General features: G+C 41.8%; 1 protein-coding gene across 4 annotated transcripts in view; it reads left to right on the top strand.

Moving 5' to 3' along the window:
• Positions 1-9,140: 9,140 nt before the first annotated feature.
• LOC106591047 (kinesin-associated protein 3) overlaps positions 9,141-15,457 on the top strand; it is a 187,977-nt gene continuing 181,660 nt past the window's right edge. The window contains exons 1-4 of one of the 4 annotated variants that reach the window (XM_045694559.2): positions 9,141-9,286; positions 9,826-9,957; positions 12,838-12,989; positions 13,272-13,324. In XM_045694559.2, coding sequence (XP_045550515.1) covers positions 9,156-9,286; positions 9,826-9,957; positions 12,838-12,989; positions 13,272-13,324 — 468 coding nt within the window. In that variant the 5' untranslated portion in view covers positions 9,141-9,155. Of the gene's footprint in view, positions 9,396-9,825; positions 9,958-12,837; positions 12,990-13,271; positions 13,325-15,457 lie in introns of all 4 variants that reach the window. The other 3 variants (XM_045694560.2, XM_045694561.2, XM_045694562.2) reach the window with 3 other exon arrangements.

The following is a 15,457-nucleotide window of genomic DNA, read 5'->3' on the forward strand; positions in this document are numbered from 1 at the left end:
CTATATTGTGTATTACTATTGACCAGGGCCCTATAGTAGTATCCTATATAGTGTATTACTATTGACCAGGGCCCTTTAGGTAGTATCCTGTATAGTGTATTACCATTGACCAGGTCCCTCTAGGTAGTGCCCTGTATAGTTTTTTACTATTGACCAGGGCCCTCTAGGTAGTACCCTATATAGTGTATTACTATTGACCAGGGCCCTCTAGGTAGTACCCTGTATAGTGTATTACTATTGACCAGGGCCCTCTAGTAGTATCCTGTATAGTGTATTACTATTGACCAGGGCCCTCTAGGTAGTATCCTATATAGTGTATTACTATTGACCAGGGCCCTCTAGTTGTATCCTGTATAGTGTATTACCATTGACCAGGGCCCTCTAGGTAGTATTACTATTGACCAGGGCCCTCTAGGTAGTACCCTATATAGTGTATTACCATTGACCAGGGCCCTCTAGTAGTATCCTGTATAGTGTATTACCATTGACCAGGGCCCTCTAGTAGTATCCTGTATAGTGTATTACTATTGACCAGGGCCCTCTAGTAGTATCCTGTATAGTGTATTACTATTGACCAGGGCCCTCTAGGTAGTATCCTGTATAGTGTATTACTATTGACCAGGGCCCTCTAGTAGTATTCTGTATAGTGTATTACCATTGACCAGGGCCCTCTAGTAGTATCCTGTATAGTGTATTACTATTGACCAGGGCCCTCTAGTAGTATCCTGTATAGTGTATTACTATTGACCAGGGCCCTCTAGTAGTATCCTATATAGAGTATTACTATTGACCAGGGCCCCCTAGTAGTATCCTACATAGTGTGTATTACTATTGACCAGGGCCCTCTCGTAGTATCCTGTATAGTGTGTTATTATTGACCATGGCCCTCTAGGTAGTATCTTATATAGTGTATTACCATTGACCAGGGCCCTCTAGGTAGTATTCTATATAGTGTATTACTATTGACCAGGGCCCTCTAGTAGTATCCTGTATAGTGTATTACCATTGACCAGGGCCCTCTAGTAGTATCCTGTATAGTGTATTACTATTGACCAGGGCCCTCTAGTAGTATCCTGTATAGTGTATTACTATTGACCAGGGCCCTCTAGTAGTATCCTGTATAGTGTATTACTATTGACCAGGGCCCTCTAGGTAGTATCCTGTATAGTGTATTACTATTGACCAGGGCCCTCTAGTAGTATCCTGTATAGTGTATTACTATTGACCAGGGCCCTCTAGTAGTATCCTGCATAGTGTATTACTATTGACCAGGGCCCTCTAGGTAGTATCCTGTATAGTGTATTACTATTGACCAGGGCCCTCAAGGTAGTATCCTGTATAGTGTATTACTATTCACCAGGGCCCTCTAGTAGTATTCTATATAGTGTATTACTATTGACCAGGGCCCTATAGTAGTATCCTATATAGTGTATTACTATTGACCAGGGCCCTTTAGGTAGTATCCTGTATAGTGTATTACTATTGACCAGGGCCCTCTAGTAGTATCCTGAATAGTGTATTACCATTGACCAGGGCCCTCTAGGTAGTACCCTGTATAGTGTATTACTATTGACCAGGGCCCTCTAGGTAGTACCCTGTATAGTGTATTACTATTGACCAGAGCCCTCTAGGTAGTACCCTATATAGTGTATTACTATTGACCAGGGCCCTCTAGTGGTATCCTCTATAGTGTATTACCATTGACCAGGGCCCTCTAGGTAGTAGCCTGTATAGTGTATTACTATTGACCAGGGCCCTCTAGGTAGTACCCTGTATAGTTTTTTTTACTATTGACCAGGGCCCTCTAGGTAGTACCCTGTATAGTGTATTATTATTGACCAGGGCCCTCTAGGTAGTACCCTGTATAGTGTATTACTATTGACCAGGGCCCTCTAGGTAGTACCCTGTATAGTGTATTACTATTTACCAGGGCCCTCTAGTAGTATCCTGTATAGTGTATTACTATTGACCAGGGCCCTCTAGGTAGTATCCTATATAGTGTATTACTATTGACCAGGGCCCTCTAGTTGTATCCTGTATAGTGTATTACCATTGACCAGGGCCCTCTAGGTAGTATTACTATTGACCAGGGCCCTCTAGGTAGTACCCTATAGAGTGTATTACCATTGACCAGGGCCCTCTAGTAGTATCCTGTATAGTGTATTATTATTGACCAGGGCCCTCTAGTAGTATCCTGTATAGTGTATTACCATTGACCAGGGCCCTCTAGTAGTATTCTGTATAGTGTATTACTATTGACCAGGGCCCTCTAGTAGTATCCTGTATAGTGTATTACTATTGACCAGGGCCCTCTAGTAGTATCCTCTATAGTGTATTACTATTGACCAGGGCCCTCTAGTAGTATCCTATATAGTGTATTACTATTGACCAGGGCCCTCTAGGTAGTATCCTATATAGTGTATTACTATTGACCAGGGCCCTCTAGGTAGTATCCTATATAGAGAATAGGGTGCCATTTGGGATACACCCAGTGTCTCCTGTACATCTGACCACAAGATAAACCCTTTATGAGTCACTATGTTGGGAATAAACACACCGAGTGACATTATTTAATTTGGTTTAGAGGATGAGGATGAGTCAGTGGACAGCTGAACCAGCACAGGCAGGCTGTAACATGGATCCTGACAGGCAGGCTGTAACATGGATCCTGACAGGCAGACTGTAACATGGATCCTGACAGGCAGGCTGTAACATGGATCCTGACAGGCAGGCTGTAACAGTCCTGTAACATGGATCCTGACAGGCAGGCTGTAACAGTCCTGTAACATGGATCCTGACAGGCAGGCTGTAACATGGATCCTGACAGGCAGGCTGTAACAGTCCTGTAACATGGATCCTGACAGGCAGGCTGTAACATGGATCCTGACAGGCAGACTGTAACATGGATCCTGACAGTAACATGGATCCTGACAGGCAGACTGTAACAGTCCTGTAACATGGATCCTGACAGGCAGGCTGTAACATGGATCCTGACAGGCAGGTTGTAACATGGATCCTGACAGGCAGGCTTTAACATGGATCCTGACAGGCAGGCTGTAACAGTCTTGTAGATGGATCCTGACAGGCAGGCTGTTACATGGATCCTGACAGGCAGGCTGTAACATGGATCCTGACATGCAGGCTGTAACAGTCTTGTAGATGGATCCTGACAGGCAGGCTGTAACATGTATCCTGACAGGCAGGCTGTAACATGGATCCTGACAGGAAGGCTGTAACATGGATCCTGACAGGCAGGCTGTAACATGGATCCTGACAGGCAGGCTGTAACAGTCTTGTAGATGGATCCTGACAGGCAGGCTGTAACATGGATCCTGACAGGCAGGCTGTAACATGGATCCTGACAGGCAGACTGTAACAGTCTTGTAGATGGATCCTGACAGGCAGGCTGTAACATGGATCCTGACAGGCAGGCTGTAACATGGATCCTGACAGGCATGCTGTAACATGGATCCTGACAGGCAGACTGTAACATGGATCCTGACAGGCAGACTGTAACATGGATCCTGACAGGCAGACTGTAACAGTCCTGTAGGTCGGTGGTCCCCAAACCTGTTATAGTCCCAACCCCTTCAAACATTCAACCTCCAGCTGTACCCCATCTAGCACCAGGGTCAGCGCACTCTCAAATGTTGTTTTTTTGCCATCATTGTAAGCCTGCCACACACACACTATACGATACATTTATTATTAAACATAAGAATGAGTGTGAGTTTTTGTCACAACCCGGCTCGGGGGAAGTGGCAAAGAGCTCTTATAGGACCAGGGCACAAATAATAATATAATAATAATAATCAATAAATTTGCTCTTTATTTAACCATCTTACATATAAAAACGTATTTGTTCATTGAAAATTATGAATAACTCACCACAGGTTAATGAGAAGGGTGTGCTTGAAAGGATGCTCATAACTCTGCAATGTTGGGTTGTATTGGAGAGAGTCTCAGTCTTAAATCATTTTCCACACACAGTCTGTGCCTGTATTTAGTTTTCATGCTAGTGAGGGTCGAGAATCCACTCTCACATAGGTACGTGGTTGCAAAGGGCACCAGTGTCTTAACAGCGCGATTTTCCAAGGCAGGATACTCTGAGCGCAGCCCAATCCAGAAATCTGGCAGTGGCTTCTGATTTAAATTACATTTTCACAGAACTACTTGTAGCAATTTGTAGAGAGAATTATTTATTTCAGCTTTTATTTCTTTCATCACATTCCCAGTGGGTCAGAAGTTTACATACACTCAATAAGTATTTGGTAGCATTGCCTTTAAGTTTGTAGGCCTCCTTGCTTGCACACGCTTTTTCAGTTCTGCCCACAAATGTTCTATGGGATTGAGGTCAGGGCTTTGTAATGGCCACTCCAATATCTTGACTTTGTTGTCCTTAAGTCACTGGAATTGTGATACAGTGAATTATAAGTGAAATAATCTGTCTGTAAACAATTGTTGGAAAAATGACTTGTTATGCACAAAGTAGATGTCCTAACCGACTTGCCAAAACTATAGTTTGTTAATATGGGCTAGGTGGGACGCTTGCGTCCCACCTACTCAACAGCCAGTGGAATCCCGTGGCGCGATATTCAAATACCTTAGAAATGCTATTACTTCAATTTCTCAAACATATGACTATTTTACACCATTTTAAAGACAAGACTCTCGTTAATCTAACCACACTGTCCGATTTCAAAAAGACTTTACAACGAAAGCAAAACATTAGATTATGTCAGCAGAGTACCCAGCCAGAAATAATCAGACACCCATTTTTCAAGCTAGCATATAATGTCACAAAAACCAAAACCACAGCTAAATGCAGCAGTAACCTTTGATGATCTTCATCAGATGACACTCCTAGGACATTATGTTATACAATAGATGCATGTTTTGTTCAATCAAGTTCATATTTATATCAATAACCAGCTTTTTACATTAGCATGTGACTAGCATGTGACTAGCATTCCCACCGAACACTTCCGGTGAATTTACTAAATTACTCACGATAAACGTTCACAAAAAACATAACAATTATTTTAAGAATTATAGATACAGAACTCCTTTATGCAATCGCTATGTCCGATTTAAAATAGCTTTTCGGTGAAAGCACATTTTGCAATATTCTGAGTAGATAGCCCGGCCATCACAGGCTAGCTATTTTGACACCCACCAAGTTTGGCCCTCACCAAACTCAGATTTACTATAAGAAAAATTGGATTACCTTTGCTGTTCTTCGTCAGAATGCACTCCCAGGACTTCTACTTCAATAACAAATGTTGGTTTGGTTCCAAATAATCCATAGTTATATCCAAATAGCGGTGTTTTGTTTGTGCGTTCAAGACACTATCCGAAGGGTAAAGAAGGGTGACGCGCCCGGCGCGTTTCGTGACAAAACATTTCAAAATATTCCATTACCGTACTTCGAAGCATGTCAAACGCTGTTTAAAATCAATTTTTATGCGATTTTTCTCGTAAAAAAGCGATAATATTCCGACCGGGAAACCCTGTTTTCGTTCAAAGACGAAAAAATAAAAACATGGTGTCGGCTCGTGCACGCGCCCCCAGTCTCATTGTTCTCTGATCGACCACTATCCAAATGCGCTACTGTTTTTCAGCCATGGGCTGCAAAGTCATCATTCATCGTTCTGGCGCCTTCTGAGAGCCTATGGGAGCGTTAGAAAATGTCACGTTATGCCAGAGATCCCCTGTTTTGGATAGAGATGATCAAGAAGGCCAAGAAATAGTCAGAGAGAGCGCTTCCTGTTTGGAATCTTCTCAGGTTTTGGCCTGCCAAATGAGTTCTTTTATACTCACAGACACCATTCAAACAGTTTTAGAAACTTTAGGGTGTTTTCTATCCAAATCAAACAATTATATGCATATTCTAGTTACTGGGCAGGAGTAGTAACCAGATTAAATCGGGTACGTTTTTTATTCGGCCGTGCAAATACTGCCCCCTATCCCCAACAGGTTTTAACAAGAAATTTGTGGAGTGGTTGAAAAACGAGTTTTAATGACTCCAACATAACTGTATGTAAACTTCTGACTTCAACTGTACATACTACCTCAACTAACCGGTGCCCCCGCGCATTGACTCTGTACCGGTACCCCCCTGTATATAGTCTCGCTATTGTTATTTTACTGCTGCTCTTTAATTACTTGTTACTTTTATCTCTTATTCTTATCCATATATTTTTTAACTGCATTGTTGGTTAGGGGCTCATAACTAAGCATTTCACTGTAAGGTTTACACACCTCAGCCTGAGGTCTCCAGCGACGCGCCTTAGCCCTGAGCATTCAGCGGGGGTGGACAGGTTAGGTTGGGGACTAAGGCCGGAGCCTGAGCCTGAGCCACCTCCGTAGTCGGAGGATTGGGGGGGGGGGGGGGGGTGTGTAGCACGGGAGCCGTTGGTGACGGTAGCCACCCTCCCTTCCCTCCCTTTAGTTTAGGATTATTTTTGTTTTGGGGTTATTTTTGTGTTTTTTTTTTTTTGTTTGAGGTGCATCCACCTTTGGGGGGGGGGGGGGGGGGTGGGGGGGGGGGGGGGTACTGTCACGTCCTGACCAGTAAAAGGGGTTGTTTGTTATTGTAGTTTGGTCAGGGCGTGGCAGGGGGTGTTTGTTTAGTGTGTTTTTTTGGGGGGCGGGGGGGGTTAATGTTCTATGTTAGTGTATTTCTATGTTCGTTCTAGTTTTTCTATTTCTATGTCTAGTATATTGGGTTGACCTTCAATGGGAGGCAGCTGTTCCTCATTGCCTCTAATTGAAGGTCCTATTTAATAGGGGTGTTTTTCCATGGGATTTGTGGGCAGTTGTTTCTCCGTGTAGTCATTGTACCTAACGGGACTGGTGAGAGGGTTAGGGTTATAAGGTACAGGTGAGAGGGTTTGGGTTATAAGGTACAGGTGAGAGGGTTAGTGTTATAAGGTACAGGTGAGAGGGTTAGTGTTATAAGGTACAGGTGAGAAGGTTAGGGTTATAAGGTACTGGTGAGAGGGTTATAAGGTACAGGTGAGAGGGTTAGTGTTATAAGGTACAGGTAAGAGGGTTAGTGTTATAAGGTACAGGTGAGAGGGTTAGGGTTATAAGGTACAGGTGAGAGGGTTAGTGTTATAAGGTACAGGTGAGAAGGTTAGGGTTATAAGGTACTGGTGAGAGGGTTATAAGGTACAGGTGAGAGGGTTAGTGTTATAAGGTACAGGTAAGAGGGTTAGTGTTATAAGGTACAGGTGAGAGGGTTAGGGTTATAAGGTACAGGTGAGAGGGTTAGGGATATAAGGTACAGGTGAGAGGGTTATGGTTATAAGGTATAGATGAGAGTGTTAGGGTTATAAGGTACAGGTGAGAGGGTTATGGTTATAAGGTACAGGTGAGCGGGTTAGGGATATAAGGTATAGATGAGAGGGTTAGGGTTATAAGGTACAGGTGAGAGGGTTAGTGTTATAAGGTACAGGTGAGAGGGTTAGGGTTATAAGGTACAGGTGAGAGGGTTAGGGTTATAAGGTACAGGTGAGAGGGTTATGGTTATAAGGTATAGATGAGAGGGTTAGGGTTATAAGGTACAGGTGAGAGGGTTAGGGTTATAAGGTACAGGTGAGCGGGTTAGGGATATAAGGTATAGATGAGAGGGTTAGGGTTATAAGGTACAGGTGAGCGGGTTAGGGATATAAAGTATAGATGAGAGGGTTAGGTTTATAAGGTACAGGTGAGAGGGTTAGTGTTATAAGGTACAGGTGAGAGGGTTAGTGTTATAAGGTACAGGTGAGAGGGTTAGGGTTATAAGGTACAGGTGAGAGGGTTAGGGTTATAAGGTACAGGTGAGAGGGTTAGGGTTATAAGGTACAGGTGAGAGGGTTAGGGTTATAAGGTACAGGTGAGAGGGTTATGGTTATAAGGTACAGGTGAGCGGGTTAGGGATATAAGGTATAGATGAGAGGGTTAGGGTTATAAGGTATAGGTGAGAGGGTTAGTGTTATAAGGTACAGGTGAGAGGGTTAGTGTTATAAGGTACAGGTGAGAGGGTTAGGGTTATAAGGTACAGGTGAGAGGGTTATGGTTATAAGGTATAGATGAGAGGGTTAGGGTTATAAGGTACAGGTGAGAGGGTTAGGGTTATAAGGTACAGGTGAGAGGGTTATGGTTATAAGGTACAGGTGAGAGGGTTATGGTGAGGGTGGAAAAAAACATGAGTTAGACTATTCTGAAGGGATTTAGCTAATCTTTAAACATTTCTCAGCCTTGCGTGCTCTGTCCTTATTTACTCTGCTCTCTGTCCCATATTTTGAAGTCCAGGAGCTCTCATATGCTGTCTGATTCAATAAATTATATTTCAGTGTACACTTACTTTACACAGCAGGATTTTAAAGGCAAGCATCATATGTGACTCTAAAGTATTCTTACAGAGCAGAGATATTCATTTCAATTTACAGAGCTGAATATTCAAACAGAACTTTCATTTCTTTCAAGACAGTTTTACCACTATTTAAGTGATTTCTCCAGCATGTTCAATCACTTCACCGTTGTGAAGTCCACCTTCACACCAAGGGTAGACCAGAAGGTAAGGGTCTTAGTGGAGTGGCGCCAATTCAGCCAAGCACCATCTCAACGGCTTTAATAAGAGGTAAAAGACCTGATGCTGCCATCACCCAATCCATCATTGAAAACAGGAAGTGGTTGAGCGGTATTCTGTTGACCCCAACTAACATCTTAGTCATTTAACAGACACTCTGATCCAGAGCGACTTACATTAGCAATTAGAGTTAAGTGCCTTGCTCAAGGGCACGTCGACAGATTTTTCACCAAAGTCGTCTTTCGGATACTGGCCCAATGCTCTTAACCACTAGGCTACCTGCCGGCCCATCCATGTCATCGTCACCCTGTGGATCTCCTCAACACATTAGTGCCGATACCACATCTCTGGGAGAGGGTTAGGGTTAGACCTCTAGACAGGGAGAGACTGACACCCTGCCGGACCTCGTGGTAACACTATCCATCTGTTTGTTTTAAACCGTAAACGATTGTGGATGTGTGGAGAGACTTCCAATACAGAGGTCCTGATTGAATCCGAGAACAGCAATATGAGCGATTATAAAACATTCTTGATTAGCTACAATGTGAGACCATGAAACTGTTCATTATAAACATCCTTCATGTTGCTGCGCCACTGTGTCTTACCTGTAGAAGTCGCACAAGAGGCGTCAAGGTATCAAACCACCTCCCTCTTCCTCTTTCCAACACAATGCATTCTGGGAAAGAAAGTTCATTCACCACCACTTTCCTGGTCAGTGATTTTTTTTCGCTGTGATTCTATTTAAAAAAGAAAAAAGGCATCTTTAGTTTTCATATAAAGAGCATAAGATGCAGTCTGAGGATGCACGCTATCTGAAACGGTAAAGTTAAAGCTGTCATTTCGTCAATGTGTTGTGTATCTCGCTGGGAATGTGAACTATAATGGAAAGCCTTATCATGCTAGCAGCACACCACCTAGCTAGTTCATTGGCATACTAATCGTATAGCTAGCTAGCCTACAGTAGCTTACTTATTTGTTACTTAAATTGAAGATAAAATGTTACATGTAGACATTGTGTTGTTGAATATCTACCCGGATGCGGCAGCGTCAACAACAGCTGTGATAGAGAACAAATCTCAGTCCCATCAATGGGGTGTGGACAATAATTAGCCTCCCTAGCTAGCTGGCTAGCTGTCATATTTATTGCATTGCAGTCAAATGCGGTCAAGTTAGTTGATTCTAAAGTCTAAAGTTTTTTTTAAATGAAAAGTGAACTAAAATATATTCTTCAATCTTTATGATGACCGTAGGAAAGTGAAGGGTGGTAGCCTGGACGTGCACCCTACAGAAAAAGCCCTGGTTGTTCAGTATGAGGTGGAGGCCACCATCCTTGGAGAGACCGGAGACGAGATGCTGGGAGACCGCAAGAAGTGTCAGAAGATGTAAGCATGGTTTCAACACAGTCAACAAACGGTGGAAATTATATGTGGTGTTTTGGTCTAAAATCACAGTCTGTGATTTAAATAGTCTGACCCTGCCACTTTCTTTGGTAAACTGAGAGATGTGGCCTGGGGAAATGTATCTAGGCTAATTCTATTCTTTTCCCTTCTATTATATTCCCCTTTATTCTCCTCTATTCTACTCTACTCTATTCTATTCACATCTATTCTATTCCCCTCTATTCTATTCTATTCCCCTCTATTCTATTGTTATTTATTTATTTTTTAGTCATTTTAGCAGACGCTCTTATCCAGAGAGACTTACAGTAGTGAATGCATACATTTCATTTTATGCATTTTTTTTGTACTGGCCCCCCGTGGGAATCGAACCCACAACCCTGGCGTTGCAAACACCATGCTCTACCAACTGAGCCACAGGGAAGGCTATTCTATTCTATTCTCCCCTATTCTATTCCCATCTATTCTATTCTCCCCTATTCTATTCCCCTCTATTGTATTCTATTCTCCTCTATTCTATTCTCCTCTATTCTATTCTCCTCTATTCTATTCTCCCCTATTCTATTCCCCTCTATTGTATTCTATTCTCCTCTTTTCTATTCCCCTCTATTGTATTCTATTCCCCTCTATTGTATTCCCCTCTATTGTATTCTATTCTCCTCTATTCTATTCCCCTCTATTGTATTCTACTCCCCTCTATTGTATTCTATTCTCCTCTATTCTATTCTCCTCTATTCTATTCCCCTCTATTGTATTCTATTCCCCTCTATTGTATTCCCCTCTATTGTATTCTATTCTCCTCTATTGTATTCTATTCCCCTCTATTGTATTCTATTCCCCTCTATTCTATTCCCCTCTATTCTATTCTATTCTCATCTATTCTATTCTCCTCTATTGTATTCTCATCTATTTCTATTCTATTCTCCTCTATTCTATTTGACGCCCCCCTATTCCACTCTGTTCTATTCTAATAATTTCCTGTCTATTCATTCCCCTCTATTCTATTCCTCTCTATTCTATTCCATTACCCTCTATTCTATTCCATTACCCTCTATTCTATTCCTCTCTATTCTATTCCATTACCCTTTATTCTATTCTTCTCTATTCTATTACCCTCTATTCTATTCCATTACCCTCTATTCCATTACCCGATATTCTATTCCCCTCTATTCTATTCTCCTCTATTCTATTCCATTGCCCTCTGTTTTATTCCATTGCCCTCTGTTCTATTCCCCTATGTTCTATTCAATTCCATTACCCTGTATTCTATTCCATTACCCTCTAGTTTATTCCCCTATGTTCTATTCCCCTCTATTCCATTACCGTCTAGTATATTCCCCTCTGTTCTATTCCCCTCTATTCCATTCCCTTCTATTCTATTCCATTACCCTCTATTCTATTCCATTACCCTCTATTCTATTCCCTTGTATTATATTTCATTACCCTGTATTATATTCCTCTCTATTCTATTCCATTACCCTCTATTCTTTTCCATTACTCTGCATTCTATTCCATTACCCTCTATTCTATTCCATTACTCTGTATTCTATTCCTCTCTATTCTATTCCATTACTCTGTATTCTATTCCTCTCTATTCTATTCCATTACTCTGTATTATATTCCTCTCTATTCTATTCCATTACCCTCTATTCTATTCCATTACCCTCTATTCTATTCCTCTCTATTCTATTCCATTACCCTCTATTCTATTCCTCTTTTTTTCTATTCCATTACCCTCTATTCTATTCCCCTCTATTCTATTCCATTACCCTCTATTCTATTCCCTTGTATTATATTTCATTACCCTGTATTATATTCCTCTCTATTCTATTCCATTACCCTCTATTCTTTTCCATTACTCTGCATTCTATTCCATTACCCTCTATTCTATTCCATTACTCTGTATTCTATTCCTCTCTATTCTATTCCATTACTCTGTATTCTATTCCTCTCTATTCTATTCCATTACTCTGTATTATATTCCTCTCTATTCTATTCCATTACCCTCTATTCTATTCCATTACCCTCTATTCTATTCCTCTCTATTCTATTCCATTACCCTCTATTCTATTCCTCTTTTTTTCTATTCCATTACCCTCTATTCTATTCCCCTCTATTCTATTCCATTACCCTCTATTCTATTCCATTCCCCTCTATTCTATTCCATTACTCTGTATTCTATTCCTCTCTATTCTATTCCATTACCCTCTATTCTATTCCATTACTCTGTATTCTATTCCTCTCTATTCTATTCCATTACCCTCTATTCTATTCCATTACTCTGTATTCTATTCCTCTCTATTCTATTCCATTACTCTGTATTCTATTCCTCTCTATTCTATTCCATTACTCTGTATTATATTCCTCTCTATTCTATTCCATTACCCTCTATTCTATTCCTCTCTATTCTATTCCATTACCCTCTATTCTATTCCTCTTTTTTTCTATTCCATTACCCTCTATTCTATTCCTCTCTATTCTATTCCATTACCCTCTATTCTATTCCATTCCCCTCTATTCTATTCCATTACTCTGTATTCTATTCCTCTCTATTCTATTCCATTACCCTCTATTCTATTCCATTACTCTGTATTCTATTCCTCTCTATTCTATTCCATTACCCTCTATTCTATTCCATTACTCTGTATTCTATTCCTCTGTATTCTATTCCATTACTCTGTATTTTATTCCTCTCTATTCTATTCCATTCCCCTCTATTCTATTCCATTCCCCTCTATTATATTCCATTACCCTCTATTCTATTCCATTTCCCTCTATTCTATTCCCCTCTATTCTATTCTATTCCCCTCTATTATATTGCCCTGGATTATATTCTACTGTACTCTCTCACTCCCTGCCTGTCAGTATCCGTCTGAAGAGCCTGAATACGAACACAGACATTGCAGCGCTGGCCCGTAAGGTGGTGGAGGAGTGTAAACTCATCCATCCCTCCAAGCTGTCTGAGGTGGAGCAGCTGCTCTTCTATCTACAGAACCGCAAGAAGGCCAGCGGGAAGGGTGAGCAGTGAGCATCCACACCAATGGTCCCCTCTGAAACACCATACCACAGACAACTATAGTACAACTCTATAGTTTATGAAACAGTTGTAGTTATTGTGTCATTCCACTGTCAGGTCTATTCTATAACAGTGCAGTTCTATGTTAACCAGTGAATCATTCCACTGTAAGGTCTATTCTATAACAGTGCAGTTCTATGTTAACCAGTGAATTCCACTGTAAAGTCTATTCTATAACAGTGCAGTTCTATGTTAACCAGTGAATCATTCCATTTCTCTGCAGCAGAGAAGAGAGTGGTGAAACCGAGAGACCTAACTCCATTTGAAGGAATGGAGGTGAGTAAGGGGAACTCTGCAGTCACTACTGCTACTACAGCTGCTACTGCTTTAACTAACAATAATACTAATCACAATACATTTTACTAGATAGATGAGGAGGCTAACATCAACAATGCTAATAATCATAATACATTTGACTAGAGAGTTGAGGCTAACATCAACAATGCTAATAATCATAACAATACATTTGACTAGATAGATGAGGAGGCTAACATCAACGATGCTAATAATCATAATACATTTGACTAGATAGATGAGGAGGCTAACATCAACAATGCTAATAATCATAATACATTTGACTAGTTAGTTGAGGCTAACATCAACAATGCTAATAATCATAATACATTTGACTAGATAGATGAGGAGGCTAACATCAACAATGCTACTAATCATAATCTAACTAATCAACCTCACTACTCACTGGACCCTTATGGTCACTCGACTAAGCATGCCTCTCCTTAATGTCAATATGCCTTGTCCGTTGCTGTTCTGGTTAGTGTTTATTGGCTTATTTCACTGTAGAGCCTCTAGCCCTGCTCATTATACCTTATCCAACCTCTCAGTTCCTCCACCCACACATGCAATGACATCACCTGGTTTCAATTATGTTTCTAGAGACAATATCTCTTTCATCATCACTCAATGCCTAGGTTTACCTCCACTGTATTCACATCCTACCATACCTTTGTCTGTACATTATACCTCGAATCTATTTTATCGCCCCCAGAAACCTGCTCCTTTTACTCTCTGTTCCGGACGTCCTAGACGTCCAATTCTCATGGCTTTTAGCCGTACCCTTATCCTGCTCCTCCTCTGTTCCTCTGGTGATGTAGAGGTGAATCCAGGCCCTGCAGTGCCTAGCTCCACTCCTATTCCCCAGGCGCTCTCTTTTCATGACTTCTTTAACTGTAAAAGCTTTGGTTTCATACATAATAACATTAGAAGCCTCCTGCCTAAGTTTGTTTTATTCACTGCTTTAGCACACTCTGCCAACCCGGATGTCCTAGCCATGTCTGAATCCTGGCTTAGGAAGACCACCAATAACTCTGAAATCTACATCCCTATCTACAACATTTTCAGACAAGATAGAACGGCCAAAGGGGGCAGTGTTGCAATCTACTGCAGAGATAGCCTGCAGAGTTCTGTCCTACAATCCAGGTCTGCACCCAAACAATTTGAACTTCTACTTTTAAAAATCCACCACTCTAAAAACAAGTCTCTCACCGTTGCCGCCTGCTATAGACCACCCTCTGCCCCCAGCTGTGCTCTGGACACCATATGTGAACTGATTGCCCCCCATCTATCTTCAGAGCTCGTGCTGCTAGGTGACCTAAACTGGGACACGCTTAACACCCCAGCCGTCCTACAATCTAAGCTTGATGCCCTCAATCTCACACAAATTATCAATGAACCTACCAGGTACAACCCCAATGCCGTAAACACGGGCATCCTCATAGTTCTGGGACATTGTAAAGTCCATGGAGAATAAGAGCACCTCGTCCTAGCTGCCCACTGCACTGAGGATAGGAAACTCTGTCACCACCGATAAATCCACTATAATTGAGAATTTCAATAAGCATTTTACTACGGCTGGCAATGCTTTCCACCTGGCCACCCCTACCCTGGTCAACAAAACTGCACCCCCCACAGCAACTCACCCAAACCTTCCCCATTTATCCTTCTCCCAAATCCAGTCAGCTGATGTTCTGAAAGAACTGCAAAATCTGGACCCCCACAAATCAGCCGGGCTAGAAAATCTGGACCCTTTCTTTCTAAAATGATCTGCCGAAATTGTTGCAACCCCTATTACTAGCCTGTTCTAGCCTCTCTAGCCTCTCTTTCGTGTCGTCTGAGATTCCCATAGATTGGAAAGCAGCTGCGGTCATCCCCCTCTTCAAAGGGGGGGACACTCTAGACCCAAACTGCTACAGACCTATATCTATCCTACCCTGCCTTTCTAAGGTCTTCCAAAGCCAAGTTAATGAACAGATCTCCAATCTGGTTTCAGAGCTGGTCATGGGTGCACCTCAGCCACGCTCAAGGTCCTAAACGATATCTTAACCGGCATCGATAAGAAACAGTACTGTGTAGCCGTATTCATTGACCTGGCCAAGGCTTTTGACTCTGTCA

Source organism: Salmo salar, chromosome 14, assembly GCF_965601325.2.
Source record: "Salmo salar chromosome 14, fSalSal1, whole genome shotgun sequence".
Lineage (NCBI taxonomy): Eukaryota > Metazoa > Chordata > Actinopteri > Salmoniformes > Salmonidae > Salmo > Salmo salar.